The sequence below is a fragment of the Somniosus microcephalus genome, chromosome 18, assembly GCF_052327205.1.
Source record: "Somniosus microcephalus isolate GS21.2 chromosome 18, FLI_Smic_1.0, whole genome shotgun sequence".
Classification (NCBI taxonomy): Eukaryota; Metazoa; Chordata; class Chondrichthyes; order Squaliformes; family Somniosidae; genus Somniosus; species Somniosus microcephalus.
In genome coordinates this window covers 40,464,503-40,492,348 of record NC_141004.1, presented here as the reverse complement: position 1 = coordinate 40,492,348, position 27,846 = coordinate 40,464,503, and the positions used below count along the sequence as shown (strand labels likewise).

The 27,846-nt window shown below is 46.6% G+C and overlaps 1 protein-coding gene across 2 annotated transcripts in view; it reads right to left on the bottom strand.

Annotated features, from left to right (window-relative positions):
- Positions 1-27,846, bottom strand: part of mlnl (motilin-like) — a 36,954-nt gene continuing 9,108 nt past the window's right edge. The window contains exons 1-6 of one of the 2 annotated variants that reach the window (XM_086011382.1): positions 11,728-11,811; positions 5,089-5,236; positions 3,554-3,677; positions 3,189-3,302; positions 1,229-1,337; positions 1-248 (exon numbers count right to left, since the gene is read on the bottom strand). In XM_086011382.1, coding sequence (XP_085867508.1) covers positions 241-248; positions 1,229-1,337; positions 3,189-3,302; positions 3,554-3,670 — 348 coding nt within the window. In that variant the 5' untranslated portion in view covers positions 3,671-3,677; positions 5,089-5,236; positions 11,728-11,811 and the 3' untranslated portion in view covers positions 1-240. Of the gene's footprint in view, positions 249-1,228; positions 1,338-3,188; positions 3,303-3,553; positions 3,678-5,088; positions 5,237-11,727; positions 11,812-27,846 lie in introns of those variants that run through there. The other variant, XM_086011381.1, reaches the window with a different exon arrangement.

Below are 27,846 nucleotides of genomic sequence, written 5' to 3'. Positions count from 1 at the left end.
TTTAAAATAATCCAGAGTGAAGGAAAATTCAATCCAGGGCTGCTCCAGAATTGTTATAATTAATGCTGCATCAAACATATATAAGCCAAGTAATGCGACAGTGCACAAAAGTCATAGTTACATGATAACTTTATTAATGACTAAACATCACTATACATAACAGTTTCCCACAACTTTTTATGTACAGATACAGCACTTATGAATTATACATCGACATTTAACCAGTCTGATTTGTTGATGTCATTTGTCTGTTAAAAAAAAAGATTGAAATTGCTTTTAGTGTTTATACATCTTTCAACATAATATTATCTTCACACAATATCAAAGCATTAGAAATAAAGTTTGATTTTAACATACTTTTTCTGTGGAAAAAAGGACATGTGACAATGATTACCTTAATAAATTTCTAATAGTATAGATAACTTTTCTGATCGGATATCTTGGTCCTGAAATGGCACCATGGGATACTAGCATCGAAACTTCGATTTCCAGCATCTGTAATTTGTTTTTTACTTCATGCTGTTATCTAAAACTATTTTATGGAAGTGTTAATCTGTTTAGAATAAATGGATTCATTCTTTCACTAAATCAATTTCATATGAATGCATTGAGCTTGTATCCCATGATTTAATTTTTGGGCCATAACTTTTTATGCTTTTTTGTTTTCATTTTACTCATACTGATTTGCTTGAGATAGTCTCATTACTATAATGGGAAAATTCTAAATGATGTTGATAGTCACTGAAAAGCTGGCATTCTGACAGGTTTTATTCCCCATGTTTATTAGAATGTGTCAGCTTTTACATGAACATTACAAATGTTGTTTTTCTTATAGTTGGAGAGCACAGTTATAGGAGTGGCAATTTCATAAGAGCCCGATTAAAATTGGACACTTTTGAGACTACATACGTTTTTTTGATGAACTTGTTCAGAGATTTTCTCAAATATTTTGAAACATACATTTATATTTTATTAAATAAATGTAGAGTTTAAAGACAATAGGAGAGTTGATTCATCATTTTATCAAAACGTTGTTAGACCTATAGTGAAAATGGTGAGCTGAACACCAATTGGTCCAAAGAGCAAAAAAAAATACATTAAGTGTTTCTATCATTTGTGCAGGTAAGCACAAAGCTATTATGAAAGTAATTTCAAGAAACTCCCAGGAACCCTCAAAGTCATAGGTGGGTAGGAGGTGGAGGGAAAGACTGAATAAAACCTATCTTACCATTTGTGCCTTCTGACAAAATGTTATTTAGCTGCTCACCAAGGAGTTCGCCACACTTCTGAAATTGTTTGGTATTCATCTTGATTCCAATTTCAAAAGGAACACAGAACTGTACAACATTTATAAAAAGAAGAAAATGACAAAATCAGATACTAATGTTTCCTGTGAACAAATAAGCGACCACCACAGCAACTTCAATTTATCTAGTGCCTTTAATGTAGAAAAAACAACTCACGGTGCTTCACAGAGGTGTAATCAGAGAAATTGGACACTAAACCAAAGGAGATGTTAGGAACAGTGACCAAAAGCTTCATCAAAGAGGTGGGTTTAAAGGAGATGGAAAGGCACAGGGATTTAGGGAAGGAGTTCTAAAGTGTAGGGACCAGGCAGCTGAGCACACAGTTGTCAACATTGGGGCAAAGAGAGGGGGTTACATAAGAGACCAGAGTCAGAGGAAGGGTTCGACCAGAAACGTCAACTCAAATTTCTCTCCACGGATGTTGCCTGACCTGCTGAGTTTTTCCAGCATTTTCTGTTGTTATTTCAGATTTCCAACATCTGCAGTATTTTGCTATCGTATTAGTGTTCAGGTGGGCGGGTATGGGAAATTATGTGGGAAACTTGACTTGACCACTTGTAGTGTCCCTATCTCCCACCCAGCTGTGATCAGCACACAACCGAGATTGAACCTGGGACCATTCTATCTTGTTTGGCTCAGCAAGTTTATCCACTGTTTAGCTGAGCTATTGAGGGGGCCATTTTACACTTATTGTGCATTCTATTCAAAAGTAATACAATTTAAATTAATAAAGGTGATTCAAACTTACCACATAAACCTGCGAACTTTTAGATTAGTGGTTTTTAATAGTAATGAATTATTCTGTAGCATCTGCCACAACCTACACTATAATTTTTTATGCTTCCAGAATATAATATTTTACAATAGTATAATTGCATAGCATTCATCAATAGAACAACACCGTTAGACAATTTGTTCTTATTCATACTACAGCAGGAATGTTGTTCTATTTTGAATGTTGCTTTAGTTTCAATTGTTGGGCACGGTTACGTTTTGGGGTCTTTTTTGTTTCTCCTATTCTGGATGCTTCAGCTTCTATATTTTAGATTACTCTCATAGGGGAGTTTCAGCTTCCTTCAGTCTTGAGAGTATCTTCATGGGCCCTGATATCACAGTTTTCTCGGTAAGTTTCTGATAGCATACCTGGGAGAACAAATAGAAAACTTTTCGATCAATTAGATACTATATCTACTCTGGGGCTTCAGAGAAAAATTCTTCCAGCTTTGAAAAATGGCATGACATCACAATATCAGACCTCATTTTGACTATCAGTAAACATTTTACTAACCAACTTCTTGAACAAAAAACAATAAAAAGTCACAATCTATATAGTAAGCTACTCTTTTGTAGATAACTTTTATGTATTCAGCTTTTTCTTCTACAGGTAGTAGGCTTTTCTAACTACAGACGCTAGCTAGTCCAACCTCCCTCTTTGAAGCTTCCAAACAACTCAATTTAACTCTATTCCAGTTCATTAAATAGCCCTGAAAACAGCTGCTGGAGCATTCTGGATTTGAATAACTGTCAGATATATTCAAAAATAACTGGCAGTCACACACACACAACTCAGTAAATCACAAAGCATGCGTTTATTTAAAAGTGGCTTGGTCCCTCTTTACAGCCTTTCAGTTGGAAAACCAGTCCCGACTGTCCTCACAGTGTTTGTATTGATTTAGGCTGGGAGATGGATTCTGACCACAGCTGTTTTCTAAACTCCCTTTTCTCTTGTAAATGAGTTAAAGGAACCTCTTCAAGCCAAAACAAGATGAAAATGCTTCATTATTGTCACAGGTGCCTTTGGTAAGTTCTTACCAGTGTAAATATATGTTTAAGGAAGCAATTTGTACAAAGAACTGTACTACTATGTTTGCATTTACATACCTTTATTACTTCTTTCATGTCCTCCGTACCCAACACTTCTGATAAGCTACCTTCTTCAGATCTCTGTTGGCGGTTCACTGGCGCTTTTCTCCCCAGCCTGATTCTGTCATTTTCCTTTGAAACAAGAAGCTATTGTTAAGTGGCATTTCAATTATTAGGGTAAATAAATCCTAACAAAACCAGATATGAGTTTCTTGGAGCAAGATTGGGCTATATCTGTATTGTAATACTATGCATTATAATGTGACCCTTGTTTCTTCAGTAGTTGTGTATTATAAAGTTTCAAAGAGTAAATGGCACAATCAGCCACTGCTTACAACACAAAGAGTCAAGTATTTAAACTGAAAAATAAGTGTTTTACATACAAGCTTCTTTTGATAATCACTTGGGCTCAGGAAACTCAGGAAGCCCTCAGTCTCTTCAGCCAGCATTGCCACGACACAAACCACTAACAGGCTTATCATTATTCGCTTGGAAACCATCTTTGACCTGAAAGCAAAAAAAAATAAATATTTTTAATGAATTAATAAATGCTTTAACCCAGATCAGTCAATCTTTATGAAAAATACACCATAGCAGTAAATAATGTATCCATATAGTGTCAGCTGTGGCTTAGTTGGTAGCACACTCGCCTCTGGGTCAGAAAAGTTGTGGGTTCAAGTCCCACTCCAGGGATTTGAGCGCATAAATCTAGGCTGACGCTCCAGTGCAGTGATGAGAGAGTGCCGTCTTTTAGATGAGACGTTAAACTGAGGCCCTCTCTGCCCTCTCAGCTGAACGTAAAAAATCCCTTGGCACTATTTCAAAGAAGAGCAGGGGAGTTATCCCCAGTGTCCTGGTCAATATTTATCCCTCAATCAACATCACTAAAAACAGATTATCTGGTTATTATCACATTGCTGTTTGTGGGAGCTTGCTGTGCACAAATTGGCTGCCGCATTTCTCACATTACTACAGTGACTACACTTCAAAAGTACTTAATTGGCTGTAAAGTGCTTTGAGACATCCGATGGTTGTGAAAGGTGCTATATAAATGCAAGTCTTTTTTTCCATATATCCATTCATTCATCCAGACTTACACACAGTTCAGCAACTATAATTGGTTGGAGATGTTAGGTACTAATTTCAAACCATGAACAATCAACATTACATTTATTTAAATATCAAATATCTTTGGGATGAATAATTCCAAATGTTAGAAAGACACACAACAAACAGATCCAGGATTTGTTAAAAAAAACTGTTCAGAAACACAACAATTAATTTGTACTAAAGACTTCAATAAATTTTGATTCAAAATGAACTGGATTTCTATGCCCACAATAATACTCAGTTCCCAGCCCAAACAGCAAAATGTTTTTCTTTCAAGTAAAGCAATCAATAGCTTCTGATCTGAAAAACAGATCAATCTTCATTCCTCCGGTGAGATTAGTTCCTAATCCTACCCTTAGAAATGACTTTTTACACATAGGTTTAAAGCTATAATTTTGAAAGGATTTACTTTTCTCTGCATTTACAGCCCCCCTCTCCCTTCCAGTGCAAATAAAATTTGCTCAGAGAATCTTGGATCTCCAGAGAAAAATTATGCACTCCCACTCCCACTCTCAAGACACTTAAAAATAAATGATCAGAAGTGGAGCTCAGCACAAGCCTGTTAACATGTATATGCAGAGCTATCTTCTTGGCAGTATAAATGACTACAACTTAGTAAGAACTGATACCTCAGGACAAGTCGCTGCTGTATAGATGCATCCTAAGGAAAAAACAGCCACATTTGAGGTTAAAGCAGGTGCAGGTTTATGACTTGACTATAACTCCCCATAAATGCATTCATCAAACCACATTCACATTTCTAAATCCTTTATAAAATACAGTACTGATATCCAAGCACAGTATTTACCGTTGTAAGTTGTTCCTAGTTGAGTTCTCTGCTGTGCAATTCTCCTTTTAAGACAACTAGCTTGCTTGCTGGGCTTTTATATAGTTGAGAGGTAATTATTTTATTGTATGGATATTCCTTGTAACGTAGCAATATGAAGCATTGCCTTCTGAAACCAAAAAAACCTCAATTAAAATATTTAGTTTTCATAGAAACAAAGGTGTTTCCTATTCTCTATAATTACTCTTAAAAGCACACATCCTTGAAATGCAATAAATATTAAAAGTATTGCTTGTAGGTTTGTATTCAAAAATCACATTACAATGTGATGACAGTTAATGTATATTGATTGATAGATTATTCAGTTGTCCAGATGTGTGCAGTATTATTTTATGGGTTGTATTTTTTTGATAATATTAGCATTAAAGTCATTATCCAAATGTCAGTGTTAATTTCTGCTTTACTATATTTTTTATTTATTACAGATTTAGCATTTTTATAAGCCAAATCATAGGTTCAGTTTAATTTTCTAAATGAAAAATAAACCAAAAAATATTTTCCCCTCTAATTAGGAGCAATATTATTGGTAACAACATTAGTGAAAAATGTTATAGTGAAAAATGTTATAAGTTAAAAATCAAAGTTGTAGATTTCAAGTTCTGATAGATACCCAACAATGTTTTATTTACGTAAAAAAAAACTGTCTGATCTTATGTAGGCATAGCATGCCATTGTGTGCTTCTGATATTCTCTGGATGCCAATTTCACTAATCTGTAAAAAAGATAAAGAAGTTTTTTCATACACCTCCTCGGCCTGAACAATTCTATCACCTTTGCATTGATTTAAATGGATTTTGGGTGTCCAACAATGTGAAAGCAGCAGCAGGTATCAGATTCAAATATGTGCACTAAACCAACTGATGAGAGACTCCCTCCGAGAGGCCTTCTCACACTGGTTTGAGTTTTCACCCACTGCAGTATTACTCCAGCGCCGTGTGATATTCTATTGTAAACGTGCCCAGGCAATCCACCTGGGAACTTTCAAAACTTTGAATTGAATCTTTTTAATATTCTAATATTATGAGAGAATGAATTCTCCTAGCTTCTCAATTTGTTCACAAATTGTAACCAGCACTTATAAAGATGGCATGAGTAAGGGTGCATTGATTCAGTGGTGTGAAGGACTGGAATAGGCATTCTTACCTTGCTTGGGTCATTAATGCCAAAGCTGGTTTAAAAATGTAGCTCTCCTGAACATGTTATACACTTACACAGAATTGAATTACATGTTTAGAGAGTGCAGACATTTCCACTCACACTTTCAAAGCATTTAAAATTGATGATTGGAAAGGGAGCTTAGCACATGCCCGTAACCACACACATCCAGTTCTTTCCTGGGCAGGAGAATTCCAGCCTGAGCCAAGAAATACAAATGTCAACTTCTTGGCTAGAACAGATACTTCAAACTGATAGCTGCTGCATAAATGCACTCTAAGAAAGAACAGTTATACTGTACTTGAGGTTAAAGTAGGGACAAGTTTATGATTTGACTATAACTCCTGTAAAGTCATACTTAAAAAGTGCCCAGGCAATCCACCTGGGAACTTTTAAAACTTTCTGTGAAATCTTTGTTAATGTTATGAAAGAATGAACACTCCCAGCTTTTCTCTATAAACATTAAAAATGAGCTACCCAAAAAGTAGACTTCCGCACATGTCTCCAAGAGCATAGATCTTTTCTGGCTGACCATGCTGGGGCCTGGAAAGATATGCATCTAGCAGTCTAACTCTGGTCTTCCAGCTGTGCATTGCGGTCCATAGATACCAGCCTGAGGCTGGGAGTTGCAGTATAATGGCAGCCCCACTGACCAGGCTCCCTCATTTAATTGTAACTCTGGATTTCTGGACTAATGGAGACAGATTGCAATTTATAAAAGTGAGTTTCCCCAATTAATACAGGTTGTTATAAAAGTGTTTAACTTTAACATACAGATCAGGAAGATCAAGTGTTTGATCCCCACTCTGCTGTTAGCTGATAGTAATCAGATGGAAATAGAGACATTACAATTCATCTCAGTCTTCCTGGGTTAGAGGGGGGAAATCAGCTAGGAATCATGCATGTGATAGCTATCCAGTGACGCCTGCTGGAAGTTCACTTGTGTCCGCAGAGGACAGGATCAATCCTGTCAATAATACCCACCTCAGTCAAATAGCCTGGTGACTGTCGAGGCTCGCGCATTGATGCGCTATCAATTACTCATAAAAGACCGAGAGTTAGAAGAGTAACTAAAGGCTTTTATTAACAACAGAATGGAGGTCTGCCTCGAGTGGTCGACAGGCCCAGGATACAAAGGGCTGGGGAGCAGTCACCTTTATACTAGGACCTGTGGGAGGAGTCAGCCGAGGCATGTCCAGGCATGTACACAGTGGAATACAAACAGGACAAACAGGAATACAAACAGTGGTTTACCACATTCACCCCTTGTTTAAAATTGAGTCCGGCGGGGTGAAGTGTATTAAAAGTTAGTGTATTGGAGTCTCTCCGGAGGTCTTGTCTGCCGCTGTGATCGGCGTGGCGACGGCAGGGGTAGTGAAGCTTCCAGCGTCGAGTCCAGCGTAGGCTGTGGCACAGGCGTGTCATCCTCGTAGATGTCGAGCGGGTCGCGGGGCCCAGGCCTGCCGTCTGCTGGGGCTGGATATCGGATCGTGGGGGGGGGTGGTAGTGGGTAGTGGGTTACTGCGGTCCCCGAGGGTGCAAGGTCTCTTATGGAGACTGTGTCCTCCCGCCCGTCCGGGTATGCGATGTAAGCATACTGGGGGTTGGCGTGGAGGAGGTCGACCCTCTCGACCAGGGGGTCCGTTTTATGGGTCCTCACGTGTCTTCTCAGTAGGACCGGCCCTGGGGACGTCAGCCATGGCGGTAGCGATGTCCCCGATGTGGACTTCCTTGGGAAGACAAACATTTTCTCATGAGGGGTGGCGTTAGTGGCAGTGCAGAGCAGTGACCGAATAGAGTGGAGCGCATCAGGGAGCACATCCTGCCAGCGGGAGGTTGGAAGGCCCCTAGACTTTAAGGCTAGCAGGACGGCCTTCCAAACTGTCGCATTTTCTCTTTCCACCTGTCCGTTCCCCCGGGGGTTGTAACTGGTGGTCCTGCTTGTGGCAATACCCCTAGTTAGCAGGTACTGACGGAGTTCGTCGCTCATAAACGATGAGCCCCGGTCGCTATGGATATAGCTGGGGAAGCCGAACAGGGTGAAGAGGTTGTTCAGACATTTAATGACCGTGGCACTGGTCATGTCCGGGCAGGGGAAGGCGAACGGGAAACGGGAGTACTCATCAATAATATTGAGGAAGTACACATTGCGGTCGGAGGAGGGGAGAGGCCCTTTAAAATCAACGCTCAGGCGCTCGAAGGGGCGAGTGGCTTTTATCAGGTGGGCCCTGTCTGGTCTATAAAAGTGCGGTTTGCACTCAGCGCAGACTTGGCAGTTCCTGGTCATGGTCCTGACCTCCTCAATAGAGTAAGGCAGGTTGCGGGCCTTGATGAGGTGGAAGAACCTGGTGACCCCCGGGTGGCAGAGGTCATTGTGGAGGACCCGTAGTCTATCGATCTGCGCGCTGGCGCAGGTGCCACGCGATAGCGCATCCGGGGGTTCATTTAGCTTCCCGGGCCGGTACAAGATCTCGTAGTTGTAGGTGGAAAGTTCGATTCTCCACCTCAAGATCTTGTCATTTTTGATTTTGCCCCTCTGCTTGTTGTTAAACATAAAAGCAACTGAACGCTGGTCAGTGAGCAGGGTAAATCGTTTTCCGGCCAGGTAGTGCCTCCAATGACGCACAGCCTCCACAATCGCCTGGGCCTCCTTCTCAACAGCGGAGTGTCTGGTCTCCGGGCCTTGGAGGGTTCGTGAAAAGAAGGCCACGGGTCTCCCCGCCTGATTGAGGGTAGCGGCCAGGGCAAAGTCGGACGCGTCGCTTTCCACCTGGAAGGGGATGGATTCGTCCACTGCGTGCATGGTGGCTTTGGCAATGTCCTCCTTGATACGGTGGAAGGCTAAGCGGGCCTCTGCCGTCAAGGGAAAAGAGGTGGACTTGATCAGCGGACGGGCCTTGTCCGCATAGTAGGGGACCCACTGGGCGTAATAGGAGAAAAACCCTAGGCACCTCTTCAGGGCCTTGAGGCAGTGGGGCAGTGGAAGTTCCATAAGGGGACGCATCCGGTCGGGGTCGGGGCCGATGACTCCGTGTTCCACAACACAGCCAAGGATGGCGAGGCGGTTTGTGCGGAATATGCACTTCTCCTTGTTATATGTCAGGTTTAGGAGTTGGGCGGTGCGGAGGAATTTTTCGAGGTTTGCGTCATGGTCCTGCAAGTCACGGCCGCAGATGGTCACATTGTCCAGATATGGGAAAGTGGCCTGCAACGCATTTTGATCTACCATCCGGTCCATCTCCCTTTGGAAGACGGAGACCCCGTTGGTGACGCCAAAGGGAACCCTAAGGAAGTGATAGAGGCGGCCGTTTGCCTCAAAGGCAGTGTACTGGCGGTCCTCAGGGTGGATGGGGAGCTGGTGGTACGCTGATTTCAGGTCAATGGTCGAGAAGACGCGGTACTGCGCGATCTGGTTGACCATATCAGCTATACGGGGGAGTGGGTAGGCGTCCAGCAGGGTGTAGCGATTTATTGTCTGGCTGTAGTCGATGACCAGGCGCTGCTTCTCGCCGGTCTTAACGACCACAACCTGGGCTCGCCAGGGGCTGGTGCTGCCCTCAATAATCCCTTCTTTCAGGAGCCGCTCCACTTCGGTTTTAATGAAAACCCTGTCCCCGGCACTGTATCGCCTGCTCTTTGTGGCGATGGGCTTACAGTCGGGGGTGAGGTTAGCAAACAGTGGTGGGGGGGTGACTCTGAGTGTGGAGAGGTTGCACCTGGTGCACGGCGGGCAATTTGGAAGCTGCTGGCTGCGGACTGTGAGTGGGGGTAGGGGTCCACCGTACGCCATCGTAACACTTTTAAGGTGGCACTGAAAATCTAACCCCAGCAGGACGGCAGCGCAGAGGTCAGGCAGGACCAGAAGTTTAAAATGATCGTACACGGTCCCGTCTACTACGAGTGTCACCACGCAGTAGCCGCCGATGTCCGCCGACTGGGACTCGGAGGCCATAGAAATCCGCTGTTGTGCAGGCAGGACTGGGAGAGAGCAACGCCGCACCGTGTCGGGGTGGATGAAGCTCTCCGTGCTCCCAGAGTCAAAAAGGCAGATTGTATCGTGACCATTTACCTTAATGTCCATTGTGGAACTGGCCAGTTGGTGCGGTCTCGCTTGGTCCAGTGTAACGGATGCCAGCGTAGGGGTCGGTGTGTCGCTGCGGGTATCAGATGAGGCGGTGTCGGGGGCCTGCTGCGTCCCGGCTGTCGTCCAAGATGGCGGCGTCCATGATCCCCATGTGGCTGGAGGCGTCCAAAATGGCTGCTGTACCGGTGATTCGCACATGGCCGGGGAGGTCCAAGATGGCGGCCCGCATGGCCCACACACGGCGCTGCTGGGGTTCGGGGTGGCTTTGGCCCTGCAGACGCTAGCGTAGTGTCCCTTCTTCCCGCAGCCCGAGCAGATCGCGTTTTTCGCCGGGCAGCGCGCTCTGGGGTGTTTTGCCTGGCCACAGAAGTAGCATTTCTGGCCTTGGGGCACTGCTGTCTGGCCTTGGGACACTGCTGCGGTAGTTGGGCCGTTGTTGGGGTGTGGCTGGGGTGGCACGGCGCTATGAGGCGGTCCTACCGTGTCCCAGGCTGTCATTCCCCGCGGCGTCCACGGTGCAGAGGAGTAGGCATCCATGCCCTGGTAGGCTGCATCCAACGATAGTGCGAGTTCAGAGGCCTTGTTGAGGTCGAGGTTACTCTGCTCCAACAGTCGCTGTCGGGTGTAATTGGACCTGTGGCCCGCTACAAAAGCGTCCCGGATAAGTTCCTCTGTGTACACGGCGGCCTTTACATCCTTACAACCACAGGCCCGGCCAAGCACAGACAGTGCCTGAAGGTATTCCACGGTCGATTCCCCAGGTTGTTGTTTACGACTCCCCAGAAGGTGCCTGGCGTACACTTCGTTCACTGGGCGCGTGTACTGGTCCTTGAGGAGCTTGATAGCGTCCGCGTACGAGGTCGCGTCTTGGATGACCGAGTACACTCGGTGGTTCACTTTGGAGGTCAGGACATCCAGTTTGTCCTCGTCCGATTTGATTGCTTCGGAGGCGGTCAGGAATTTTTCGAAACACTTAAGCCAGTGAGTAAACTTGGTGGATGAGTCCGCCTCCCGATGATCTAAGTCCAGGCATGCTGGTGTGAGGATCTTCTCCATTATAAAAATGTTGTTAATAAAATTGATGCGCTATCAATTACTCATAAAAGACCGAGAGTTAGAAGAGTAACTAAAGGCTTTTATTAACAACAGAATGGAGGTCTGCCTCGAGTGGTCGACAGGCCCAGGATACAAAGGGCTGGGGAGCAGTCACCTTTATACTAGGACCTGTGGGAGGAGTCAGCCGAGGCATGTCCAGGCATGTACACAGTGGAATACAAACAGGACAAACAGGAATACAAACAGTGGTTTACCACACGCATTAAGAATGGTCACTTGGTCAAGAAATACAGAATGATTGATACCTGTGGAAATGTACCTCATCGAGGAGTTAATGCCGTCATCAGAGGAGGAGAGATGAAATTGGTCGAGAAGAAAATTGGGTGCATCATATTAGGCAGCACACTATATGAAATGTGTAAGTGGGACAATATAGTGAACAATTGATAAGAATCAATCAGAAAAATACTAGTTCACAGGACAGGCAGCACTGACAGTTTAAGGAATCAATAAAACTAACTTCAGCTGTTTCTATAAAACTGAAATTAGATACAGAATAGACAAGTGATTATATTGAAATAATAAATAACTTTTGGATTCAAGGTTATTTGATAAATATTTGAATTGTTGCAAATTTTTATTAATCAAACTACATTTCAGTGTTTAATGCTTAATGCTATGTTATTTGCAGAAGTTAAATGCATTTTTGTGTAGCCTTTTAATAGTTTATGAAATATAGCATGCATAGGTATATACAAAAATACTATACTATCTCTGCAAAGTCTATTCTAGCTGCTCCATATTGCAGTACATTCCTGCAGCTTATATTGAGTTCCATAGATCTGCTGTCAAAACAGCAGTGTACAACCGCTTGTGTCAAGAACTGATGTAAAAATAGTGGCCTCACTGGGGAATATGGCATTCAATTTTATTACAGCATTAACAAGTGTTGCACTGAAGGAAACTGGGAACCTCACCAAATACTCTAATGCCTTTGTAAAAATACACAAAATAATCCATCTCACTAATAACTGCAATAAATACAGGAAGCACTTGGAAAGGACCTAGCTGCCATGGCTTTTATTGGTGTCATTTCAACAAATACAAGTAGATACACCAACAATATTATGTCCGTGGCATTTTTTAGTAACAGTTTGACCTTTCCAACTATCTGATTCATGTATGATAGCCATGATATGACGTAAAGAGATTTGCAGTTTTGCATAAACAAGATTTAAAACAATTGTTCAGATTTTGCCATTTTAAGTAATTTTAGTGACTAAGGTAATATTTTGCCATGTTTTAGTTTATTATTTTAAATGACATGATGCATTGTATCTCATCTCTTGGTAAGGTCACCTTTATACTGAGTTTATTTCAGAGTTGTGTCAGTTGCAGTTATGTGCAGTAAGTTTTGTACATCTCTATCTTGCTTCATCCATCCCGGACTCGCATTTCTTTTTACTTTTCTCTTTCAATAAAAACAGACTGGGCATGATTAAAGCAATTTTAGTTTGTTGTTGTATGTATATTTTTTGAATGAGTCAATAATTTAGATTACTATGTAACAAATTGCAGTGTAACAAATTGGATTGATTTTAAAGGAAGGTGACTTAAGATGAAAAGGTTATATTCATGAATCAGAAAATGCGCAGGGTACTCGTTTAAAGAAAAACAATTTTACTGAAGTTGATCGGAGTAGGCACTTTGAGCAAAGGAGGTTAGAATGCAGTAATAGGGGAACATTCATAGTGATATTTGTATAGTGAGTTATTTCCTGATATTTCATTGTTCACAATGTAACTCAGCAGAAAAAAGGGAGCTGTGTGCTATTGAAAATGAATGTCTACATTTTGTAATCTAGGGTAGTTCTAACAAATATATCAAATAGATCACAATACTGTTCATAATATGGTCTGTCAAAAACTCTGCTGTCTTAATACAGGAATGGTAGCATAGTGTTAATGTTACTGGGCTATAATCCAGAGTAATGATTGGGAGGTGGCATGAGTTCATAATCCCACCACGGCAGCTGGGGAATTTAAATTCAGTTAATTAAATTAAAATCTGGAATAAAAAGCTAGTATCAGTATTGGTAACCATGTAACTATCGGATTGTCATAAAAACCCATCTGATTCACTAATGTCCTTTAGGGAAGGAAATCTGCCGTCCTTCATTTGCAACTATCTTCAGCCAGAAGTGGCAGCAGGCGCATGGGAACACCACCCCCTCCAAGTCACACACTATCCTGACTTGGAAGTATATTGCTGATCCTTCATCGTCGCTGGGTCAAAATCCTGGAACTCCCTCCATAACAGCACTGTGGGAGTACCTTCACCACATGGACTGCAGCGGTTCAAGAAGGTGGCTCACCACCACCTTTAGGGAATGGCAATAAATGCTGGCCTTGCCAGCGACGCCCACATCCAATGAATAAAAAAAAATAAACATTACTCTGCAATAATGCTGTTTTACCTCTTAATAAAATATAACCTCCTTCCTATAAACTGTAATATTACAAGTCTCCTCTATCACAACCTATTCCCTAGTCCTATCTCAGACTATGTTTATACTGGTCAGTAACTATGGAATCTATTTCAGCATTGCAGTACCTGTATTGTACTGTCTCACTGAAAATTGCACTCATTGGGTTAGTAAAGAGCCCTGTGCATATTTACTCATACCAATGCACAGAGGTTCACTTTCAGATGATATTTTGAAAGCATTAGCATGAATTTCCACTTTTTTAACACATTACAAAATGCTCTGGGTAAGTTTATAAAGTTCTCGAGGTTTTTAAATCAATTTTTACACTGCAGCATCAAAGCCTCCTCACGTGACATCACAGATCGGGATCTGACTCCAGAGTTATACTGTAACGTTTGCATCCACTGCAATATAAAAGTGGCAGTATAACTGCACCCTCAAACTCTTAATGGAGCGTTTGTAAGCTCTGTCCAAGGTCCTGATGATTCTTTGTCCTTAATTGATTGAGTAGAGTCTACATGCTTTTACATAGGGGTGTGGCGACACGCCACCATTGGATATAATCCGCTCACGGTGGCACGGACAGTTTACGCAGGCGCACTGCCGGCAGCAGCCGCCCCCAGCCGGGGGCCCTTTCCTCCGGCAACTTGTTTCCCGCAGGGACAGGCTGCCGGGAGCACTTCCTGTCTGGGGAGTATTTAAGTGGTTGCGCGGGCTTTTCAAGCTCTCTTTTTGCCATGATGTAAATTAAAGTAGTTGTGTTCCATCAACTCTGGTCTCGACTCCCACGTTTGCCGCGGTATCTCAACACTGGTGACCTTGACGCTCAGGACGAATCCTAAGCTAGCATGGCGGATACAAACGCAGTCATGGTTAAACTACCGGACTTTTGGGAGAACCTGGCCGAGGCCTGGTTCGTTCAAGCCGAGTCCAGATTCCGGCTGAGAAGCATTACAGTCGACGCCATGAAGTACGACTACCTCGTCGCCTCTCTCACCTGCGCCACAGTCCCCAAGGTTTGGGCAGCGCTGCAGGATCCACCAGAGGAAGGCATGTACGAACATCTGAAGGCCGCGCTTCTTAAAAAATTTCAGGCGTCCTCTTACCAGCGCAACTGCCAACTCCTCGACCTCCCAGGCCTTGGTGACGCTTCACCATCAGACCTGCTTTCCCACATGCTGTCCCTCTCGGACGACAAAAACCCCGGCGCCCTCTTTCGCACGCTTTTCATTCGGCAGCTCCCCGCCAGCATCCGCCCGCTCATTGTGGAGTCTGGCTTCACGGACCTGAATGAGATAGCAGAAAAGGCCGACTGGCTGCTCTCCGCGCAGACCGCCCGCGACGTCGCGCCCGACCTCACGGCAATGACCACGCGGTCCCCCCGGCCCACTAGGCCCGACCGCCCTTCCACTCCGGGTCACTGCTACTACCACACCCGTTTTGGCACTAGGGCCCAACGCTGCACGCCACCGTGCACTTTCAAACCCCCCCCCCCCGCACCGGCCCCCACGATGGCCGCGGGGCAAAAGGGGCCCCTACTGTACGTCACCGATGACAGCACCAACCGCCGATTCCTGTGCGACACAGGAGCCCAGCACAGCATCACCCCCGCCTCCGCCCTCGAAATCCAACGCGGCACACGGGGTATCACGCTGGCTGCAGCCAATGGCTCTGACATCCGCACATATGGCACCCGCATGGTCACGCTCGACCTCGCAGGCCGCCGCTACTGCTGGGAGTTCCTCACAGCCAAGGTCCTCTGCCCACTCATCGGCGCCGACTTCCTACGCGCCCACGGCCTCCTTGTCGACATTCCGAGGCACCGCCTCGTCGACATCAACACTATGGCCCCCATCCCTGGTGCATTCACCCCGGCCCGTTCGGCCGGCCTGACGACCTACTGCCTCGCCAGAGCCACGGACAACTACTCGGCACTACTAGCCGAGTTTCCCGCCCTCACTAACCCGACCTTTTCGACCAAAGCCGCCAAACATGGTGTGGAGCACTATATCCCCACCACCGGCCCCCCGGTCTCTGCCCACGCCCGCAGATTCAACCCGGCCAAGCTGGAAATCGCGCGGGCCGAGTTCACCACCATGGAGCAACTCGGCATCATCCGCCACTCCAGCAGCCCTTGGGCCTCGCCCCTCCACATCGCCCCCAAGCCCGGCGGAGGCTGGCGCCCCTGCGGGGACTACCGCCGCCTCAACGACGCCACCACCCCCGACCGATACCCGGTGCCGCACATCCAGGACTTCTCGGCCCGACTGGCCGGACGAACCGTCTTCTCCAAGGTCGACCTGGTGCGCGGTTACCACCAAGTCCCCGTACACCCCGCGGACATCCCCAAAACGGCCGTCATCACCCCATTTGGCCTGTTCGAGTTCCGGAGGATGCCCTTCGGCCTCAAGAATGCAGCCCAGGCTTTCCAGCGCCTTATGGACTCAGTCCTCCGGGACCTGAACTTCCTATTCGTCTATCTAGACGACATTCTCGTGGCCAGCTCCTCCAAACAGGAACACCTCGAACACCTTCGCATCCTGTTCGGGCGCCTAGCCCAACACGGGCTCATCCTCAGCCTGGCGAAGTGCCAATTCGGCCTAGCCAAGATCGATTTTCTCGGCCACCACATCACCCCTGCTGGGGCCGTCCCCCTGCCCAACAAGGTGCAGGCCGTCCAGCAATTCCCCCGCCCCAAAACCATCAAGGGCCTCCAGGAGTTCCTCGGGATGGTGAACTTCTACAACAGGTTCATCCCCAGAGTTGCAGCCCTCATGAAGCCCCTATACGACTCCCCCCGAGGTAAATCCATCAAGATGGCCATAGCCTGGACCGCTGACACGTCAGCCGCCTTCGACGCCACCAAAAACGCGCTCGCCGACGCCACCCTGCTCGCGCACCCAAGGGCCGATGCCCGGGTCGCGCTCACCACCGACGCCTCCGACCATGCGGTCGGAACCGTGTTCGAGCAGTGGGTCAATGGCGCGTGGCAGCCACTTGCCTTCTACAGCCGCCAACTGCGTCCCCCGGAGGTCAAATACTCTACTTTCGACCGCGAGCTCCTCGCGCTCCACCTGTCGGTCCGCCATTTCAGGTTCCTCCTGGAGGGCCGCCCCTTTACCGTGTACGTGGACCACAAGCCGCTCACATACGCGATGGCCAAGAACACCGAACCCTGGTCCGCTAGGCAGCAACGCCAGCTCGCGGCCGTGTCCGAGTTTACCACGGACATCCAGCGCGTCTCCGGCAGAGACAACGTTGTCGCCAACTGCCTTTCCCGTCCCGCCATCTGCGCGAATCACCTAGCGGTCGACTACGCGCAACTAGCAGCGGCCCAGCTCACGGACCCAGACCTCCTCTCGGCGGCTACCAGCCTGCCAGGGCTACACCTAGCCAAGGTCGCGCACGGGCCCGAAGCCACGGCAGTCACTTGCGACGTCTCACTCGGCCAACCCAGGCCGGTCGTCCCTGCAACCTGGCACCGCCGCATCTTCGACGCGCTCCACGGGCTCTCCCATCCGGGTTCCCGCGCATCCGTCAAACTCCTCTCCCAGCGCTTCATCTGGCACGGCCTCAGCAAAGATGTTCAGACTTGGGCCACCTCCTGCCAACGGGCTAAGGTATAGCTGCACACAAAAGCACCCCTGGGAGACTTCGAGGTACCCAGCCGCCGCTTCGACCACGTACACGTTGACATCGTCGGTCCTCTGCCGCCATCGCAAGGCCAAACTTATCTCCTCACGATGGTCGACCGCTACACACGCTGGCCTGAGGCAGTGCCGCTGACCTCCACTACCACAGCCGACATCGCCAGGGCGTTAGTTAACACCTGGGTCGCGAGGTTCGGCGTACCGGCTGACATAACCTCCGACAGAGTGTGGTAAACCACTTTTATACCTGTCTGTATGTGTATGTGTATTCCACTAGGTACAGGTCTGGACATGCCTCGGCTGACTCCTCCCACTATTCCAGGTATATAAGTGACTACCTCCCAGTCCCTTAGTATTCTGGACGGGTCGACCACTCGAGACTAGACCTTCATTCTTTAGTTAATAAAAGCCTGGTTGTTACTCGCTTAACCTCAGTCTTTTGAGTAATTGATGGCGCATCACAGAGGCACCCAGTTCACCTCCGAACTCTGGACGGCCACAGCACGCAACCTCGGGGTGATGCTCCACCGAACCACGGCGTACCACCCGCAGGCCAACGGGCTGTGTGAACGCTTCCACAGGTCACTCAAGGCCTCACTCCGTGCCAGCCTGCAGGACAGTACCTGGACTGACCGCCTACCGTGGGTGCTACTAGGCCTACGCACCGCGGTCAAGGAAGACCTCCAGTCCTCAGCAGCGGAGTTAGTCTACGGACAACCGCTGCGCGTACCAGGCGAATTCCTCCCGGAGGCTACCACGCCTTGGTCGGCCGAACAGCAGCGGCTCAACTCTTTCTCTTCCGCTCAACAGTTCGCCCCACTTCCGGTCAACCGACACGGCGAACTCGCACCTCACGTCCCGCCAAACTTACAGCAGGCACGCTTCGTCTTCGTGCGACATGACATGCACTGCGACCCCCGTACGACGGACCGTACGAGGTACTACAAACCGGGGACAAGGTCTTCAAGCTGCAACTCGGCGACAGGGTCGAAACAGTCTCCATCGACCGACTCAAACCAGCACACACAGAACCAGGGGAACAGGTCCCCGTGGCCCGACCTCCAACTAGAGGCCGTCCCGCCAGCAAGCCAGCACAGCCGGCAGCGAACCGCCCGGCCCCACCAACTAGACCGGCGGCCACTCAGAACCGCTCCGGCAGAACCATTAGACCACCATCACGACTCGTCCACTCCTCCTAAGCGGATTCTGGGGGAAGCTCTGTGGCGACACGCCGCCATTGGACATAATCCGCTCACAGCGGCACGGGCAGTTTACGCAGGCGCACTGCCAGCAGCAGCCACCCCCAGCCAGGGGCCCTTTCCTCCGGCAACTTGTTTCCCACAGGGACAGGCTGCTGGGAGCACTTCCTGTCTGGGGAATATTTAAGTGGTTGCGCGGGCTTTTCAAGCTCTCTTTTTGCCATGATGTAAATTAAAGCAGTTGTGTTCCATCAACTCTGGTCTCGACTCCCACGTTTGCCATGGTATCTCAACAGGGGTTTAATTGTTCTTATGTCATTGATTTTTTTAAACTTTTTATTGTTTTTCCATTATTGTTAATTCAATCATAGGAACACGCAGGTTTATTGATTGAACATTGCAAAAGCTTGGACATGTTAGGATGCATTATAACTAATGCACAACAGAAGAATCAGAGTGATTATGGGGGGTCAGCGGGCGCGATCGGTGGTGGATCACGTGGGAAAGTGTTGTTTTTCCCCAGTGGGTCAGGACCCCGCTGTGAACCCGTCACCACATGCCTTTCCCCGCTGTTGGGTCTGTCAGCGCTGAGCAGACACGACACGCAGCAGCGGTTTCACAGCGGGGGACCCAATTCAGGTAATTAGTGGCTTGTTTAGAGCCACTTAAGAATGAATTTCAGCTCACGTTCTGCATTTGACAGCTCGCCCACGGGTTCCACGCTGCTCGTGGACCACGTCTGTCAAGCTGAGGCGGGAGTTCAGTGGCCATTGTATCAGCTGTTGAGTTGACAGCTTCAAATGTAAAGTAAAAGCGCCCACCTTACATAGATATCTTCACTCAGCCACAAATTCTTCCTCACTGCATTTCCACAACAGGTTCACCATCCTGCAAGTCTTTATGCAAGTCTCCATCCAGTCTGACCTCATTACCTCTCTCACTATTGATAGATTGCTTCTGTCATCTCTACTTCATCTGCCATCTATTCCATCAATATGGGTGCCCTTTATACTCTCTCACCTTGGTCCTCAGAATCCCAACACCAGCAGCACCAGGCAAACTGGCAGCACTAACTACACCACCAACCTTCTCCGCAATCTCCTGATGTTGCACAGGGCAGAGTGCATCAGCACCCAACCACATTGCTGCCCGAGAGGTCAGGGATGGCCTCACCGTGGCTAGATTTACTTCACTTGACGCTGTACACCCTGGCTGTCACATGATGCGCCAGGTTGGCACCACCCCACACCAACACCATAAAGCATCCCTACAATGCCCAAGCCATTACTTTCGCACTAATCACCATAGCGGGGGGTACCGTTATGTCTCACCATTCACTGCAACTCACTAAGCCACTTCCAAAGGTGCACACAAATCTGTCCAAGAACGCAAAGTATTGAAAATAAAGGTTTCAATGTTTGACAGCACATTAACAGAAACGTTATATGAACATTGCATAAAACACCCAAGTGGTTACCCTTGCGTGTTGTTAGTTGGTATGATTGCACTAGGATGAGGGTGAGTGTGAGGGGTAGGTAGTGAGATGGGGATGTGATAATGCAGATAGAGAGGGATGGCTGGAGGTACAAGGTAAGTTGGTGTGAGTAAGGATGTGCAGGAGTAGAGTAGTGAAGGCAGAGTGATGGGGATGTAATAAGAGGCAAAGCAGGATGAGGTTGAGTGTGGCTTTGTACTAATGTTTTGTTGTATACTGAGATCATTGAAACATTTGCAGCACTGCACCCAGGTCCTCCTAACCACATCCCTGCTTGTGCCCCCCCTCTGCAATGTGCAACCAGGAAGGGAAGCGGACCTCCCTGTGTGCTGTGACTCCCTCCATAAACCTATGAAGGGAGTCATGGGAGAGCCTGGGTGCAGATCTGCACATCTGTGCAGTGCTTGTCAGTGTTTGCAGCACCTCAATGCTGTGGAACACTGACAGCACAAATGTCAAAATAAAGTTGGCCATTGTCCCTTTCAGGAAACCGGCTGATGACACGTCATCGAATGATGTCACCAGGCCCGCTTCCTCTAATTGGCCTGGGAAACGCGTTGGGTGGGCTTAACAAGCCCAATCAGAGGAAATTCATTTCCGAAGCCGGGATGGAGCCAGAGCAGGGTCGGGCCCCGTCACTAACGTCGCCCGCCGCGGACCCGCCGAGATTCGTAAAATCGCGGCCAATGATGCTGAATCACACATTAACTCATTTAATAGACATCTCAGATTGTGTATAAATTGGAGCTCTGATGAAGGGAGAAAGGCTTGATTTACCAACGAGGCCCTCTGGATTATGGAGAATTGGACTGGTGACCTGCCACTAACCAGAGGATCAAGCAGGCACAGGAGACAAGCGTGGGGGAAGTCAGTACAATTTCCACAACTTGCTATCTTCGAAGGATTGTGCCGAATAAAAGTGCCAGGGTAAGTAATGCTCAACCACCAGGCAATAAAGACCTAACATCCAACTCAAAGAATTAAAAACATTAGGAAGCTAGGGTTTTCCTTTTAATGTGTCGATCAATGTTGGAAGACATTTTGGGAGCAGTCATTTTAATAAATCTACAAATAACCACTCATTGCTAAGGCAAACTGCTTTCTTTTTGTAAAAGTGATTTTTCAGAAAAAAAGCTTCAAGAAAAACTGGAGGTACAAATCAAAATAAATATGCTGACATCACATAGATTTACGAAAAAGGGCCTAAATATCCTTATTTACGGCTGGTAGCAGATTTAATGCCAGCAGTACTGAAATAATGGGCCAGTAATTCCGGTCCCAACGCGTGAGTACGGACGGTGTACTCACGCGTGGGCCCGTTGGAAGTGCCGGATTTCAGCATGCACAGCGCATGCGCGGGAAACCGGCATTTCCTCCAAGGGGTTCAGAGGTCCAACGCATGCGCGCAGGACTCTGCGCGCACGCGTTGAACTTCCTTCTTTTTGACAGGTTTGCCCATGTGTAAGGGCCTGAACTTTTTAGAAATGTAAAAAGGTGTAAGGACTTGATTCTTTAAGGTAAGTGGTCTATTATTTAAAATTATAATATTTTTTCCACAGCTTTATTGTTTTTAAGGACTTTACAGTAAGGCAAGTTTATTTTTAGACCCGATTTCTTAAAAAATTATTTTATTCAAAAATTTGATTAATTGTTTAAAATAGTTTTTTAAAGTTATTTATAGTTCATTTAATTAGTGGGATGTTTTTTAAAATGTTATTTAAAGTTTAAGTAGTGTTTTGGGCGCCCATAGTTTTCATGAGTTTGACAGTTCTTACTATCAAACTCATGAATGAAGTTTCCCCTCCCCTGATTGCCTGCCCAGTGCTCACCTGATCCCAGCCGGCACATCGCACTAACTACGCCGCTGGATCAGGCAAGCACAGCGCGCCGACAGCTGAACCGGGCCAGTGACAGGAATTCCAAGCAGTCCCAGGCTTCAGCTGTCGGCGCGCCGGGTAAGTGCACATCGGGGGCTTGCACGCGCGGCAAGCCCCCGATCCTAATTTCTGGGCCATTAATGACATCTTACTGCGACTTGTTTTCATTATCTCTCCAAAGTGGTGGAGCTAAAAAGGAAGTGTAAATATTTAACAAATGTATGGTGGAGTGGTCATTTTTTCCGCTTTGGCCAGTTTATGTTGGACAGTCTACCTAAGTGATAATTACTTTTTTTCTGGACACCCATGAAGGTTTGTGACAATACTGCAAGAATAATGTCATGATATAAAAAGCAGTTAGACGCTTGTTTATGTCCCCACAAATTAACATTTCACAGTCGTTATTGAAAATTTTAGAACATCAAAAACAAAAATCTTTCATTGACCAAATTTATTCTTAGTTCTCTAATACCTTTTATCTGCTGCAACAATATGATCGACATACTTGTGCAGATATCCTGCTTTAGATCGATGTACTGCACCATAAGTGACTGAAACCATTTACTTTGAATCAGATCCAGTTAGTGTCTGAAGGTTTAATCCTATTCAGGAAGCAATGTGCAAACCTCATTAGCAGATGAGGAGGACTCCCAGAACCATATGTTGTGTAAACTTGCCCCTTTCTCCTTCTCCCCCTTGTAAATTAAATGTCTGTTGTTTTAAAATATACAAATTTAATTTGGCTTATGTTGAAAAAATATGAAGTTGCTTTTTTATTGACATTCATTTTTGGTTTTAAGCTTGCATATTTAAAAGGCACCACCTTTGCAAAAAATAAATCTTTGACAAACAAATGTTTGTAAATACAATCTGATGATATAAATTGCAATGAAATGTAAAATTGCATGAAGTAATTGTGATGAAAATGATACGTGACTCCTTTGGTGCTTTTCTGTCGGAAACTAAAAAAAAAGAATTTGCCAAACATTTTAAACTGTGTAAAATGATTACACACCACAGTACAAACAGATTAACATGTCTATTATAATTTTTAATTGAAATAATATTGCATTGAATTAAAAATCAAAGTAATATCACAAACATATATGTGGCCTTATATTTAATATACTTTTTAAAAATGTTTTCTTTCAAACAAGTTATTCGAAAGCTTATTAAAAATGCACTAGTAATTATTAGAAATAAAAGTGAACCTTCTCAGTGTTTTGCAGATTTGCAATGAACTCCAGTAGCAACAACACATGGATTAAGACTATCAATTTCATTCCTTATTTCCCCTCTGACATAAGAAACAGTATCAGATTTATTGAGGGTCATGTCAGAACTCTGTCCTGTAATCACTGCCACTACAGACCAGATCAATGCACCTCTTAAAGGCTACTCGGGGTAGGTGGTTATAGTTATCCAACTGTCCTGACTCCACCCAAGATGTGGTGGCTCAAGTAATCAACAACAGAATGGACTTGTAAGAAAGTACAATCACCATCAAACATACAGTTTCATCTACCTTTGCCAAGAAGTAAATCTGGCTATATAGCTTTCTGTAAGAAACAGTATACATTTCTAATGATTATAAATTCCTTTATGAATATTATTAATAGTTTGAAGCAAGTTTAAGGCTTCTTCCTTTTGGCTGAGACCGAGGCCCCGTTTGCCCTCTCAGGTGGATGTAAAAGATCCCATGGCACTGTTTCGAAGAAGAGCTGGGGAGTTCTCCCCGGTGTCCTGGCCAATATTTATCCCTCAACCAACATCACTAAAACAGGTTATCTGCTCATTATCTCATTGCTGTTTGTGGGAGCTTGTTGTGTGCAAATTGGCTGCTGCGTTGCCTACATTACAACAGTGGCTACACTGCAAAAGTACTTCATTGGCTGTAAAGCACTTTGGAGCATCCCGAGGTCAAAAGTGCTATATAAATGCTAGTATTTCTTTTCCTTTAATGTCACTATAAATTTGCAGCTATTACATCAATAGCATTCATCCTTCAGTGAAGATATCTTTAGGCATCAACCCCACAAATGTCATAATTACTTCATATAATTTTGTTCAAGGGTTCAAAAATAGCTGTTTCGAGCTCCTCTCACAACCCAATGAGTAAAAGCATTTCCAAGTGTGCCACTACAACTTATAGACCAAGAAAATCCCAACTCGATCTGTAGCCTGTAACTGATGAAGTGGAACAATTCAATGCCAGATGGTATTATGCATTGATTGGCATTCTTCTTAGGCAGTCTCTCGGAACCGAGGATGACTTGCTTCCACATTAAAAATGAGTTCTCAGGTGACTGATGAGTCCAATACGGGACCTACAGTCTCTGTCACAGGTGGGGCAGATGGTGGTTGAAGGGGCGGGTGGGTGGGGTGCTTGGGTTGACGTTCGCTGCTTGCACTTGGCTTCCGCTTGCTCCCAGCGAAGAGACTCTAGGTGTTCGGCGCCTTCCCGGATGCTTCTCCTCCACTTTGTGCAGTCTTGGGCCAGGGATTCCCAAGTGTCAGTGGGGATGTTGCATTTTTTCAAGGAGGCTTTGAGGGTGTCCTTGAAGCGCTTCCTCTGCCCACCTGGGGCTCTCTTGCCGTGTCGGAGCTCCGAGTAGAGCGCTTGTTTTGGGAGTCTCGTATCAGGAATGCGAACGATGTGACCCATCAGTCGGAGCTGATCAAGCGTGGTCAAAGCTTCGATGCTGGGGATGTTGGTCTGAGCGAGAACACGGACGTTGGTGCACCTATCCTGCCAATGGATTTGCAGGATCTTGCGGAGGCAGTGTTGGTGGTACCTTTCCAGTGCTTTGAGGTGCCTGCTGTACATGGTCCATGTCTCTGAGGCATACAGCAGGGTGGGTATCACTGATGCTCTGTAGACCATGAGCTTAGTGCCGGGTTTGAGGTTCTGGTCTTCAAACACTCTCTTCCTCAGGCGACCGAAGGCTGCACTGGCACACTGAAGGCGGTGTTGGACTTCATCATCGACATCTGCCCTTGTTGACAGTAGGCACCCGAGGTATGGAAAGTGGTTCACGTTGTCCGAGGCCGTGTCGTGGATTTTGATAATCGGGGGGCAGTACTGTGTGGCGGGGGCAGGTTGGTAGAGGGCCTTTGTCTTACGGATGTTTAGTGTAAGGCCCATGCTCTCGTACGCTTCGGTGAAGGTGTTGACGGTGGTTTGGAGTTTGACCTCCGAGTGGGCGCAGACGCAAGTGTCGTCTGCATACTGTAATTCGATGACAGAGGATGGGACGACCTTGGATCTGGACTGGAGGCGACGGAGGTTGAACAGTTTCCCGTTTGTTCTGTAAATTAGCTCCATTCCAGCAGGGAGCTTATTGAGGGCGAGATGGAGCATTGCAGCAAGGAAGATCAAGAAGAGCATTGGTGCAATGACACAGCCTTGCTTGACCCTGGTTCATACGTGAATTGGGTCTATGGTGGAACCGTTGGTCAGGATCACGGCTTGCATGTCGTCGTGAAGCAGGCGGAAGATGGTGACAAACTTTTGAGGGCAGCTGAATTTGAGGAGGACACTCCATAATCCCTCATGATTGACAGTGTCGAAGGCCTTTGTGATATCAAAGAAGGCCATGTACAGCGGTTGGTGCTGTTCCCTGCATTTCTCTTGTAATTGATGCACGGTGAAGATCATGTCCATTATGCCCCTTAGTGGGCGGAATACGCATTGTGACTGGGAGGAGCTCTTCGGCCACTGGGAGAAGGCGATTGAGGAGGATTCTTGCGATGACTTTCCCTGTGGCAGACAGCAGGGAAACTCCTGTGTAATTACCGCAATCGGACTTGTCACCTTTCTTGAATATGGTTACTATTATGGCGTCTCTGAGATCCCCTGGCATGCTCTCCTCCTTCCAGATGAGAGAAATGAGTTCATGTATTCATACCAATAGTGCTTCGCCACCATGCTTTGGTGCCTTGGCAGGGATTCCATCTGCTCCTGAGGCCTTGTTGTTCATCAGTTGTCGGATGGTCTTTTCATCCTCATGCCAGGCTGGGGTTGTGCTGAGATGGTGGCGGGTAGCATGCTGCAAGATGGAGTTGAGGACACTCGCGTCGAAGACAGAGTCTCGGTTAAGGAGATCTTCAAAGTGCTCCTTCCAGGAGGCACTAACTGCCGCTCTGTCCTTGATGAGTACCTCTCCATTCTTGGCCCACAGTGGGGTAGGACCTTGGGTGCTTGGGCCGTAGATTGTATTGACTGCGCTAAAGAATCCACACACGTCGTGGTTGTCGACTAGCTGCAGGATCTCCCGCGCTTTCTCCACCCACCATCTGTTCTTTAGGTTGCGAGTTTTTTGTTGGACCTTGGCCTTCAGGCCTCTGTAGAGCTGCTTTCTTGCTCTCGAGTTGTGTTGCTGTTCCCAGATCAGGAATGCCTTGCGCTTGCAGCTTATTAGCTCCTGGATCTCCTGGTCATTCTTGTCAAACCAATCTTGGTGTTTCCTGGTCGAGTGACCGAGCGTCTCTTCACAGGTGCTGATTATGGAGGCCTTGAGTGCAGACCAGGCGCTGTGGACACGCGGGTCGATTTTCATTGGCCCGTGGAGTTGGGATTGGAGGCGTGCGGAGGTTAAAGTCCCGAATTCGGGGGTCCTGACACCATTCCGCCCCCAACCCACCTCCATGTAAGTTTCAAAGGAGGCGGGTACCCGCCCCACACTGGGACCTGCCTACCCGAGGCGGGAAGGGATTAGTGCCAATTAACTGCCTGTTAACAGGTAGTTAACAGGCAGTTTTTAGCCTAATCCCTATTTTTAAGGTTGAAGTGTGGGATTCCCGACAGCTCCAAACCACGCCAAGTTAGAGGAGTCGGGCCGTCGGGTTGAAGGACTTGGAGGGGTCAAGATGTCGATGTTCAGGTGAGTGATGGGTGCATGAGTGCAAAGGTAAGTGTGTTTGGTGTGTCTAAAGTGTGTAAAGAAGTTTAAATTACCTGTACTTACCTTTTCAGCCTTCCTTCCTTTAGGTTCGGGGAGTTCATCATCTAACCGGCACAGAAAGCAGAATGGCTGCGATCTGCCAAAAGTGACAGCCTGCAGTTTTCTGTGCCGGTGAGATTTCTAACCGAGTCTGTGTAGAAGGACTCAGGTTAGAAGTAAGACAGCTTCAAACAGCTGTGAAACGCTGATATGTCATCTGTCAAAACTTCTTGACAGATGAAATTTCTGTCTGTGACGTCACCTGTTGCCGGGTGGCCCTTAATTGGCCTGCTGAGCCTGCTGGGCGGGCTCAACAAGGTCAATCAAGTTAAAATCGCGTGGATTGGCCGCATCTCGATGGAGGCTGGACTACAACCCCGAAAGTTGTAGTCCCGCCTCCTTCCCAACTTCTGAATGAAAATCACCCCCTCTGTGTATCACTGGGAGTCGTCAGGTTGTTTCTGAGACACAGGCTGAATAGGGCTTTCTTAGCGGGGTCTTTGAGTGCTCCAGTGTTGATTTTCCTGCAGCATTGTTTCTGTTATTGCCGCTGTTTTGGGGCTACATTGATGGAGATGACAGAACGGATTAGGCGGTGGTCTGTCCAGCAGTCCTCAGCTCTTGTCATGGTGCGGGTGATGCGGATGTCCTTGCGGTCCCTCGCTCGGATGATGACATAGTCCAGCAGATGCCAATGCTTGGAGCGAGGGTGCTGCCATGAAGCCTTGTACAGGTAGACTATCCTTTATCCGAAAACCTCGGGACCAGCCGA